General features: G+C 42.5%; 1 protein-coding gene across 1 annotated transcript in view; it reads left to right on the top strand.

Annotated features, from left to right (window-relative positions):
• LOC137332248 (neurexophilin-1-like) overlaps positions 1 to 11698 on the top strand; it is a 136834-nt gene extending 125136 nt beyond the window's left edge. The window contains exon 3 of the mRNA XM_067995948.1: positions 10827 to 11698. Within this exon, the coding sequence (XP_067852049.1) occupies positions 10827 to 11588 (762 nt within the window). The 3' untranslated portion in view covers positions 11589 to 11698. The remainder of the gene's footprint in view (positions 1 to 10826) is intronic.
• The last annotated feature ends 323 nt before the right edge of the window (positions 11699 to 12021 follow it).

Raw genomic sequence — 12021 nt, 5'->3', positions numbered from 1 at the left:
GATAAACCCAGCAACTATAGGTCAGTCAATTTAACCTCTGTTGTGGGGAAACTTTTAGAAACGATAATCTGGGACAGAATTAACAGTCACTTGGACAGGTGTGGATTGATTAGGGAAAGCCAGCATGGATTTGTTAGAGGCAAATTGTGTTTAACTAACTTGATAGAGCTTTTTGATGAGGTAACAGGGAGGGTAGATGAAGGCAATGCAGTTGATGTGATGTATACGGACTTTCAAAAGTCATTTGATAAAGTGCCATATGGTAGGCTTATCATCAAGATTGCGGCCCATGGAATAAAGGGGGCAACAGCAACATGGATACAGAATTGGCTAAGGGACAGGAAACAGTGGTGAACGGTTGTTTTTCAGACTGGAGGGAGGTGTACAGTGGTGTTCCCCAGAGATCAGTGCTGGGACCACTGCTTTTCTTGATATATATTAATGACTTGGACTTGGGTGTACTGGCTACAATTTCAAAATTTGCAGATGACACAAAACTTGGAAGTGTAGTAAACATTGAGGAGGATAGTGATAGACTTCAAGAGGACATAGACAGGCTGGTGGCATGGGCGGACACGTGGCAGATAAAATTTAACGCAGAAAAATGCGAAGTGATAGATTTCGATAGGAAGAACGAGGAGAGGCATTATAAACTAGAGGGCACAACTCTAAAAGTGGTACAGGAACAGAGAGATCTGGGGGTTTATGTGCACAAATCATTGAAAGTGGCAGGGCAGGTTGAGAAAGCGGTTAAAAAAGCATATGGGATCCTGGGCTTTATAAATAGAGGCATAGAGCACAAAAGTATGGAAGTCATGATGAACTTTTATAAAACACTGGTTGGACCACAACTGGAGTATTGTGTCCAGTTCTGAGCACCGCACTTTAGGAAAGATGTGAAGGCCTTAGAGAGGGTGCAGAGAGATTTACTAGAATGATTCCAGGGATGAGGGACTTTAGTTACATGGATAGACTGGAGAAGCTGGGGTTGTTCTCCTTGGAACAGAGAAGGTTGAGAGGAGATTTGATAGAGGTGTTCAAAATCATGAGGGGTCGAGACAGAATAGATAGAGAGAAACTGTTCCCATTGGTGGAAGGGTCAAGAACCAGAGGACGTAGGTTTAAGGTGATTGGCAAAAGACCCAAAGGTGATATGAGAAAAAACTTTTTTTACACAGTGAGTGGATAGGATCTGGAATGCACTGCCTGAGGGGGTGGTGGAGGCAGATTCAGTCATGGCTTTCAAAAGGGAACTGGATAAGTACTTGAAAGGAAAACATTTTCAGGGCTATGGCGATAGGGCGGGGGAGTGGGACTAGCTGGATTGCTCTTGTATAGAGCTGGCGTGAATTCGATGGGCCAAATGACCTCTTTCCATGCTGTATCCTTTCTATGATTCTAATTCTATGTAATTCTATGTACTGGTTACAGGCATTCGACTCTGGCCAGTTTCTGCTGATTGAGAAGAACTGATGAAACCATCAACTCTTTGCAATCAGTAGAATTTGAAAGGAGGCCAGCTATGGCACTAGATCTTTGAAAATATTAAGATTAAAAAGTGAACTTTCTACTACAGCAGTTGTTTTGCAGTTGTAACAGAGAGAAATGAAGCAAGACCACCTACTTGGAGATGATCTTGTTAGCACCAATAGCAGCCTGCATTGGCAGCTTTATACGGCTCTGCTGGCACCTGTGCAATGCAGATACCAAAGGTTCAGTAATAAAGGCAGCATAAGAAGAACTGAGTCATACACCTTAATATGTTCCAATAAGGAGGAAGTCATGAACAATGAACATTATAACAAGTCTTGGGAGAGTATTATAGTGAGATATTACTGCATATTTAGGCCTCTTTTATTATTCTGCAGTAAAATGATGTAATAATCCTTTCATGTCTATGAAGAGATTTTGCAGTGTTAAATATAACATTTTCAGAAAATAATGTTGGTTAGGAAATAACCTTTGTGTCATTTAGTCCATTCTCTCCCAACTCCATAATGATACTTAGAATTATATTGTACAGACTGTGATTTAAACCAGTCGGGGAAGAAAATGACCCATGAGGTGCTGAGAGTAGGCAGTCCTAGAAAAATAAATATTATAATGGTAAGACAGTTTTGATCAGAAGAGCAAATTGTGATGCACAAGCTCTGAGATGTTAAACATTCATGTAAATGTAAGTTCAAGCTGAATTGTTCTGGACACGTTTATTTTTTGCATAATATTGTCAACAAGAAGAAAAAGAATCAGATTTAGAAACAATTTTTTGTTGGTAATCTAAATTTACAAATTCGATCAGTAATTGCACTTTATTCTAATTGACTCTGCACAAGTTTAAGCATGAGTAGCTGAAGTTACAACAGTAGACACAGTACAGTGCATTGGAACAAGTATCAAAAAGATTGCTATAAAGACGGTAAATTTTAGTAGTTTGCAAATAGTTCTTTTTCTGTTTGCCTGAGATGCTGCTTTTGTTGCTGATAAACTCCACTTGTAGCATTATGTTTTCTTGAGATTGTTTTCATTGCATGTTTTATAAGTAGCTTCAATCACAGCAGTCTTTTAGTATTTGTGTTAATTTGATATTCATTTAATTTTTTAATTTATCTTTTTAGATTTTATTTATAGCTAAGAATATTATAATGGCACAAGGACACACTTATCTCAACGTTAAAAGTACTTTCTCATGATTTTCTCCCAGTTGCAAAAATTGCTTGCCTAGCATCTTGCAGTTCTAGAGAACTGCAGAAAATCTCAAGAAGGTAGATGTCTCTGTCAAAAGCAAAATACTGCGGAAACTGGAAATCTGAAATAAAAACAGGAAATGCTGGAAATACTCAGCAAATGAGGCAGCATCTGTGGAGAAAGAAACAGAGTTAACGTTTCAGGTCGATGACCTTTCGTTAGAACTGGAAGAAGTTGAAGAGTTAACAGTTTTTAAGCAAATACAGAGCCAGGGAAAGAGGAGGGGGGAGGGGGGGTTAGTGGAAGGGAAGGAAAGAACAAAAGGGAAGGTCTGTGATAGGATGGAGGGCAGGAGTGATTAAATGACAAAAGAGATGATGGTGCAAGACAAGGAGGGTGGTAATGGGATAAGTAAAGAAACAAAAGATGGGTCTAGAGGAGCTGTAAATGGCAACAGCAGAACCATTACCAGCACCTGCTGTTTGTCAAAATGGGAGCAGTGGTTATGATCTGAAGTTACTGAAATCAATGTTGAGTCCAGAAGGTTGTAAAGTGCCTAAACGAAAGATGAGGTGCTGTTCCTCGAGCTTCATTGGAACAGTGTAAGAGGCCGAGGACAGAGAGGTCAGAGTGGGAGTGGGACGGGGAATCAAAATAGCAAGTGACCGGAAGGCCAGGGTCACACTTGCGTACTGAGTGGAGGTGTTCAACAAAGCGATCACCCAATCAGTGTTTGGTCTCCCCAGTGTAGAGGAGACCGCATTGTGAGCAGTGAATACAGTATAGTAAATTGAAAGAAGTACAATTAAATCGCTGTTTCACCTGGAAAGAGTGTTTGGGGCCCTGGACGGTGGGAAAGCAGGAGGTGTAAGGGCAGGTGTTGCATCTCCTGCGCTCGCACGGGAAGGTGCCGTGGAGAGGAGAGCAATTGTTGGGGTGATGGAAGAGTGGACCAGGGTGTCGCGGAGGGTACAGTCTGTTTGGAATGCTGAAAGAGGAGGGGTGGGGAAGATGTATTTGGTGGTGGCGTCGCGCTGGAGGTGGCCGAAATGGTGGTGGCTGGTGGGGTGGAAGGTGAGGGCAAGGGGTCCCTCTCATGGTTCTGGGAGGGAGGGGAAGGGGTGAGGGCAGAAGTGCGGGAAATGGGACAGACACGGTCAAGGGCTCTGTCAATTACAGCGGAGGGGAATCCTCGATTGAGGAAAAAGGAAGACATATCGGAAACACTGGTGTGGAAGATGGCGTCGTGAGAACAGATGCAATGGAGACGGAGAAACTGGGAGAAGGGAATAGCGTCCTTACAGGAAGCGGGATGAGAGGAAGTGTAATCAAGGTAGCTGTGGGAGTTAGTGGCCTTGTAATAGATATTGGTTAACAGCCTATCCCCAGAAATGGAGATAGAGAAGTCGAAGAAGGGAAGGGAATAGTTGGAGATGGACCACATGAAGGTGAGGGAAGGGTGGAAATTGGAAGCAAAGTTGATGAAGTTTTCTAGTTCAGGGCGAGAGCAGGAAATGGCACTGATACAGTCATCAATGTACCAGAATAAGAGATGAGGAAGGGGACCTAAGTAGGACTGGAACAAAGAATGTTCCACGTATCCCACAAAAAGGCAGGCATAGCTGGGACCCATACGGGTTCCCACAGCGACACCTTTTATTTGGAGGAAGTGAGTGGAGTCAAAGGAGAAGTTGTTCAACTTAAGAACAAGTTCAGCCAGGTGGAGGAGGGTGGTGGTGGATGGGGACTGGTTAGGCCTCCATTTAAGGAGGGGGATGGGGGTGTAGAGGGCTGGACGTCCATGGTGAAAAGGAGACGGTTAGGGCCGGGGATCTCGAAACTGTTAAAGTGGCGTAGGGCACGGAAGAGTTGCAGATGTAGGTTGGAAGAGACTGGACAAGGGGAGAAAAAATATAGTCATGATAGGAATAAATAATTTCCTTGGGGCAGGAAGAGGCTGAAATGATGGATCTACCAGGACAGTCCTGTTTGTGGATCTTGGGAAGGAGGTAGAAGTGGGCTATGCGGGGTTGGGGGTCCATGAGGTTGAAGGTCGTGGGGGGAAGAGCTCCAGTGCAGATGAGGTCAGTGATGGATTGGGAAACCATGGCTTGATGTTCGGTGGTGGGGTCATGGTCCAGGGGGTAGTAGGAGGAGGTGTTCAGCCTCCACAAGGTAGAGGTCTGTTTGTCAAACAACAACAGCGGCGCCCTTATCAGCAGGTTTACTGACAATGTCAGCGTTGGACCTGAGAGAACAGAGTGCTGCAAATTCAGAGGGAGGTAGGTTAGAGTGAGTAAGGAGAGTAGAGACGTTGAGATGGCCAATGTCACGCTGGCAGTTTCCAATTAAAACATGAAGAGAGGGTAAGAGGCCAAAGGGAGGGGTCCAGGTGGAACGAGAATTCTGAAGGCTGGAGAAAGGGTCTGCTGTGCAGGGAGGGAAGACTCCAGGTTAAAGAAGTGGGCGCAGAGACGATGGCGATGGAAGAAGAGCTCAGCATTGTGTTGAGTTCGAAAGTCTCTCTGTGTCGTACTAAATTAAATAATGAGCTACAGTTACCTGAGAGAGGGACAGGTTTTGTAGCAAAGCAGTGAAACAGTTGGATTTTGCATTGTGTAAAATCCACTTTCCACAAACTGCTTTCATTATTCTACTATACCATAGCAGGTTAAAGTCTCTATGATATGACAATTCAGACATCTTAATGTCAGTTTCAATCGGCAATTATCGTAAAAGGGTGACATTCATCTTAAGACATGCAGTTCTGATTTTGGCTACAAAATATGGCTTCTGGCATTCCTAAATACTATGGCTTGAAATGATACCATGGGATACCAATATAGAATCATAGAAAGGTTACAGCACGGAAGGAGGCCATTCGGCCCATCGAGTCCGCGCCGGCTCTATGCAAGAGCGAATCAGTTAGCCCCACTCCCCCGCCCTATCCCCTTGGCCCTGCAAATCTTTTCCTTTCAAGTACTTATCCAGTTCCCTTTTGAAGGCCATGATCGAACCTACCTCCACCACCCCCTCGGGCAGTGCATTCCAGATCACAACCACTCGCTGTGTAAAAAAGTTTTTCCTCATGTCACCTTTATACACCTGGGATTCCTATTCCTGCTATTTTACTGGAAATATTAATGGTGGTTAATGCCTCAGCAAAATTGTGGAGAGAGGAATTTTAAACAAATGTGTTAAGTGTTGGTATCTCATGGCATAATTTCTGGGTCATTGAGTTAAAGTAGCTGTGTCCCTCATTTTCTTTATACCCAGTCTCGTAGAAAGGAGCTGGTTACGATTTAATGTTCAACCATCAACAAGATGAAGATCAGAAAATTTATTTTGAATAACCATAGACTGAAATCAATGTAAAAATTTTATGGAGGGAATACTTCAATTTGAAAATAGTTCTTCTCCCTCCTCCCACCAGAGTATTTTCCTCCTTTAAGAGCCCACATCTACCTATTTAAATGCTGCACACCTTATTAGATAATATTGTTTTAAATACTCAGGTAAATCCTTTCTTCTGCTGCATTCAAAGCTTCTTCCTCCTTCCCTGCCACCCTGGCAGTTTTGTAAGACCGTGTCTCTTTGGCAGCTGTAGTTTTTGAAGGCTGGCTCTGCGGCAGCTACTTTCTTCTTCTCCACAACTTCCTGTAGTTTTGAAAGTGTATCTCTTTGCACTCTCAGGAGTTCGTTGTTGCTGATGAAATTGTTAGATTTTCGAATCTGCAACTAATTGTCCATTTAGATTTCCATGTCCCATTTTCAGGAGTCTGGTATTGGATTCAACAAATCAAAGTGGACAAAAATTAATGTAGTAAATATATCATGCATTAAAATGGCTGTAGCATGTTCTGTGAGTATTTTATGGTAAAGTATTTATAAAATGTTCTTTTGCCATCTAGTGTCAGACATCCATAGTGCAACAATCTTTATATAATTGATATTTTATTATTACGTTGACTTGCTACCATATTTGAAAACATTTGATGCATAGTTGAAATATTAACTGTCCATTCAACCGACTGGCATATGAACCGTTCAAACACTGGATTTCAATCATGTTTGCTTGAATGTAAAACAAGAAAAAGTTGGCTTATCTCTTCAAGTTCTTCTGCTCCCTGAAAAGTGGAGCTTCTGGACTTGAAATAGAAAAAAGGGACAAGAGTTATCATTCAGTGGCATGAGTAAGAAGAGACAGATAAGTCGCTTCTGAAAGCAGCAGCATTTTGTCATGCATCATGTGAGATTTAAGTGAGAAGGGAAGGAAGGGAAGATGGTTTAAAACCATGCAGGACTTGTTCTTCAGCCTTGCCAGATGCTATGTTCCTGATGTGCCCCCTGCCCACAATAACCATCATCTACTCTTTAATTGGGGACAGCACATGGATGAAGCACGGCCCCTCCTCCTGGGGCTGTCTGCTCCCTGTTATTGTGTGCGAGTTTGTCCTGTAAGAAAGAAGGAGGTGTGCTAGTGCTAGAGTAATGAGAAGGTTTGAGGGCATGCATATCAGGGTAGAATAATGTTGCTGGTGTGTGTAAGATTTCAGAGTTGTGAGGAGGTGAAGGAAGTAACAGTGAGGAGAGTAGCAGGTGCAGAGTGCTGCAATAGGAGCAGGAGGAGGTGGAGGGAAGTATACTGCAGTGGTTGGAGGAGAGTACTGGTAATCGGGGGAGGGAAGGGTTGCGAGTGCTGCGGCTACAGGTAGTGCAGGGCTAAGCAGAGAGTAATGAGTTAGGAGGCTTACCTTAGTTAGCCTTGTGAGGCCATTGAACTTCTTCCTGCTTGTCCTGGGGGCAATACCTCTGGCAATACACACACTGCCACCTTTGCCCACTCATGCTGGGCAGCTTGCCTGGAAATCTAACTGCCGCCTGGTGGAAACAGCATGTCTCTCCCCCTGCCAACCTCCTCCATTAAAACCTCCAAAGCAGCATCAGAAGGTGGCAGATGGAGTATAATGTGGGGAAATGTGAGGTTATTCACTTTGGTAGGAAGAATAGAAAATCAGAATATTTTTTAAATGGTGAGGAACTATTAAATGTTGGTGTTCGGAGAGATTTGGGTGTCCTCGTACAAGAAACACTAAAAGTTAGCATGCAGGTACAGCAAGCAATTAAGGAAGCAAATGGCCTTTATTGCATGGGAGTTGGAGTACAAGAGTAAGGAAATCTTACTACAATTGTTCAGGGCTTTGGTGGGACCTCACCTGGAGTACTGCGTACAGTTGTGGTCTCCTTATCTAAGGAAGCATATACTTGACTTAGAGGCAGTGCAACGAAGGTTCACTAGATTAATTCCTAGGATGAGAGGGTTGTCCTATAAGGAGAGGTTGAGTAGAATGGGCCTATACTCTCTGGAGTTTAGAAGAATGAGAGGTGATCTCATTGAAAAATATTAGTTTATGAGGGGGCTTGACAGTGTAAATGCTGAGAGGCTGTTTCCCATGGCTGGAGAATCTAGAACTAGGGGGCATAGTTGCAGGATAAGGGGTCAGTCACTTAAGACTGAGATGAGGAGGAATTTCTTCACGCAGAGGGTTGTGAATCTTTTGGCATTCTCTACTCCAGAGGGCTGTGGATGCTGAGTGGTTGAATATATTCAAGATGTGGAGATGCCGGTGATGGACTGGGGTTAACAATTGTAAACAATTTTACAACACCAAGTTATAGTCCAACGATTTTATTTTTAATCGTTGGACTATAACAAAGCTTGTGGAATATATTCAAGGCTGAGATCGATAGATTTTAGGACAGGAAAGTGGAGTTGAGGTCGAAGATCAGCTATGATCTGATTGAATGGTGGAGCAGGCTCGAGGGGCCATGTGGCCTACTCTTGTCCCTATTTCTTATGTTCTTATTTTCTTAGAAAACTGGGGGTCACTTGCAGCTTCTGCTGTGGCTGTCATTGTCCATAATCTTCAGTTGTCTGCAGCCAAAGTGCACCTCTCCTTTAAGAGGTGCGTGTTGCTTTTAAAAATATCAGCAACGTGCGATATTGACGCCCCCGATTAGGCAAGCTGCCAATGAACAGAATGAGTTGCACTGGCAGCCTGCCTATTTTATTTTAATTAATGAGGAGGACGAATTTGGGGCCTTTTTTGCATCTACATGATCAGTTGCATGCTGCTGAGCATGAAAACGCACGAGAAGCAATTTTTATCCCCTAGTTTTTGGAGTAAATAACAATAATTGTGAATTTTGCAAGGTTATAAAATATACATAGATGAGGGAAGATTATCTTAGCTCATCTATTAAGCAAAAAGTATTTACTCTCACCGCCATCATATTGAATGATTTTAAGGTTATCACCTCACTATAGGATACAGAGCTTTATTTTGATAGTTGATCACTCCTTTATGAAACGTTTACTAACACACAAAGGCTGATTAACATTCAGAAAAAGCCATTCAGATGGCCAAAAACATTAGATTTGTTTAACATACAGTTAGATGACATGGTTGGGCGGGGAGAGCCTCTAAGTTTTATATTTTTGCTCACATATATTGCTATTTGGTTCCTTTTAGCAGAAGCTTGTCACTTGGGGAGTTATTTTAATTATTTAGAGTATTATAGACTGAAGTTCACTTTGTAGCCACACCGTTTTTTTTTTATTCGTTCATGGGATGCGGGCGTCATTGGTGAGGCCAGCATTTATTGCCCATCCCTAATTGCCCTTGACAAGGTGGTGGTGAGCCGCCTTCTTGAACCGCTGCAGTCCGTGTGGTGATGGTTCTCCCACAGTGCTGTTAGGAAGGGAGTTCCAGGATTTTGACCAGGCGACGATGAAGGAACGGCAATATATTTCCAAGTCAGGATGGTGTGTGACTTGGAGGGGAACGTGCAGGTGGTGTTGTTCCCATGTACCTGCTGCTCTTGTCCTTCTAGGTGGTAGAGGTCGCGGGTTTGGGAGGTGCTGTCGAAGAAGCCTTGGCGAGTTGCCACAGTCCAAACTAGTTTGAAATGTGAAGCGGGTTTTTCTCTTCAGTATTGAGGCATAAAACATCTCCTGGGCTGAGCACATTGAGGGAAAAATGGGATGGGAGGAGAATTGGGGGCGGGCGGGGAATGGGGCCGGATGGGGAATGGGGGGCAGGAATGAATACCATGCCTACAACAAACCGTACCGATTTTCTATCCATCTATATTAATGGAAAATCAGGCAGACTCCATTATGGCCATGAGATGCTCTCTGCCCGTTCTCCTCTGTGTACTTTGCCCAGCAGATGTTTTACGCTGAAGAGAGTGTGTAATGCATTGAGTTTTGGCATTGTGCCCCTGTGGGTTGGAATTTTGCTATTTGTGACCTACGGACAGTACGAGCTGGTAGTTTGGTGAATCCAATGAGTTGTATTGTATTTATTAGTACGAAAACAAGTCAGGCCCCAATCTGCAACTTTATGTTCATTTGGTAAATTTATCTACATAACTGCATAAACAATGGTGTTTGCTCAGCACAATTGGTAGCACTCCTACTCATAAGCCAGAAGGTTGTGGGTTCAAATCCTTTTCCAGGGCTTGAACACAAAATATCAGTGCAGTACTGAGGGAGTGCTGCATGTTAGAACTGCTGTCCTTTGGATGAGGTGTTAAGTCAATGGCCCACAGTGATTCTAGTGATTCAGGTGGGTGTTAAAAATCCTCAACCGTTATTCAAAGAACAGAGAGTTCTCCCCATGTCCTAGCCAGAATTCCTCCCTCAACCAACATAGCCTTTTCATTTTATTGCTTTGTGGAACCTTGCTACATGAAGAATCATAGAAGTTTACAACATGGAAACAGGCCCTTCGGCCCAACATGTTTATGTCGCCCAGTTTATACCACTAAGCTAGTCCTAATTGCCTGCACTTGGCCCATATCCCTCTATACCCATCTTACCATGTAACTGTCCAAATGCTATAGAATCATAGAAGTTGCTACATTTGTCTACATAACAGTCACTGCACTTCAAAGTAATGCATTGTATTTGAAACATTTGAAGACATTTCTGAAAGTTGTGATCAGGTGCTAGTCTTTTTGTAATTACTATTGTGAGTACAATTATGTTATCGACACAGCAAATGGGTCTGTGTAATGATATTCCTTACATTTGTTGAACAAAAACTCATCATTCCCTCTTATTTTCATAATTATAGGTAACTTGTGTTCATGGAAATAATCCTCAAAAATCAGAACTTCTAAAAACTGGCAGCCCTAAGAATACGCAAAAGCACATATGGACAGAAAGCAGCAAAGATCTGTCTATCAGCCGCCTGCTTTCACAGACATTATCTGGCAAAGAGAATGCTACTGCTGTGGACCTGCACTATGAAACTCCAGTACCTTACTCCGACCAGGATATATGGGATTGGTTACGAAATGCCTCAGATCAGAAGGAGCCCCGCCCTCGACCTAAGAGACGACCTATAGTCAAAACGGGAAAGTTTAAGAAAATGTTTGGCTGGGGAGACTTTCATTCCAACATCAAAACCGTCAAGCTAAACCTACTCATCACAGGCAAAATAGTGGACCACGGGAACGGTACCTTTAGTGTCTACTTCCGTCATAATTCCACTGGCCAGGGGAATGTTTCCGTCAGCCTGGTGCCCCCTACAAAAATTGTGGAATTTGACTTGGCTCAACAGACGGTGATTGATGCCAAAGATTCAAAGACATTTAACTGCCGCATTGAGTACGAGAAAGTGGACAAGGCGAAGAAGACTACGCTTTGCAACTATGATCCATCAAAAACTTGTTACCAGGAGCAGACTCAAAGCCATGTGTCATGGCTCTGCTCCAAACCCTTTAAAGTCATATGTATTTATATTTCATTTTACAGTACAGATTATAAACTAGTGCAGAAAGTGTGTCCAGATTACAATTACCACAGTGACACTCCTTACTTCCCCTCTGGCTGAGGGTGTTGTGATTGACATCTGAGAAAACGGTTATTGTAATTATGTTATTGTAATGAATTCTATATCTTAGTCTTCATTTGTATGAATGGTTTGTACTGTATATAGTTTATCCAGTGTTATTTGAGCTACCTATGACCATTAACTTGTAACTGTCTCTCTTGCTTGTTTAAAGAACAAATGAAATGAAAAATAACCTTTTATTTGTGTAGCCGTTATAGCTTACAACAAACTCATGTACACAAAACAATTATTAAGATTAATGTAACTGGTGAAAGAACAATTTAAGAGGTATACATATACCATATTACTCATCGTCTGTATTAAAGTATTTTATTTCTGAAAGATATGATATGTAAATAGGAATAAAATACTAAAAGATTTCAGTTTGAAAATGTGGATACACTCCAATTATGTCACATTAATAAGCACTGCA

Source organism: Heptranchias perlo, chromosome 2, assembly GCF_035084215.1.
Source record: "Heptranchias perlo isolate sHepPer1 chromosome 2, sHepPer1.hap1, whole genome shotgun sequence".
Taxonomy (NCBI): domain Eukaryota; kingdom Metazoa; phylum Chordata; class Chondrichthyes; order Hexanchiformes; family Hexanchidae; genus Heptranchias; species Heptranchias perlo.
This window is presented reverse-complemented; position numbering and strand designations above follow the sequence as displayed.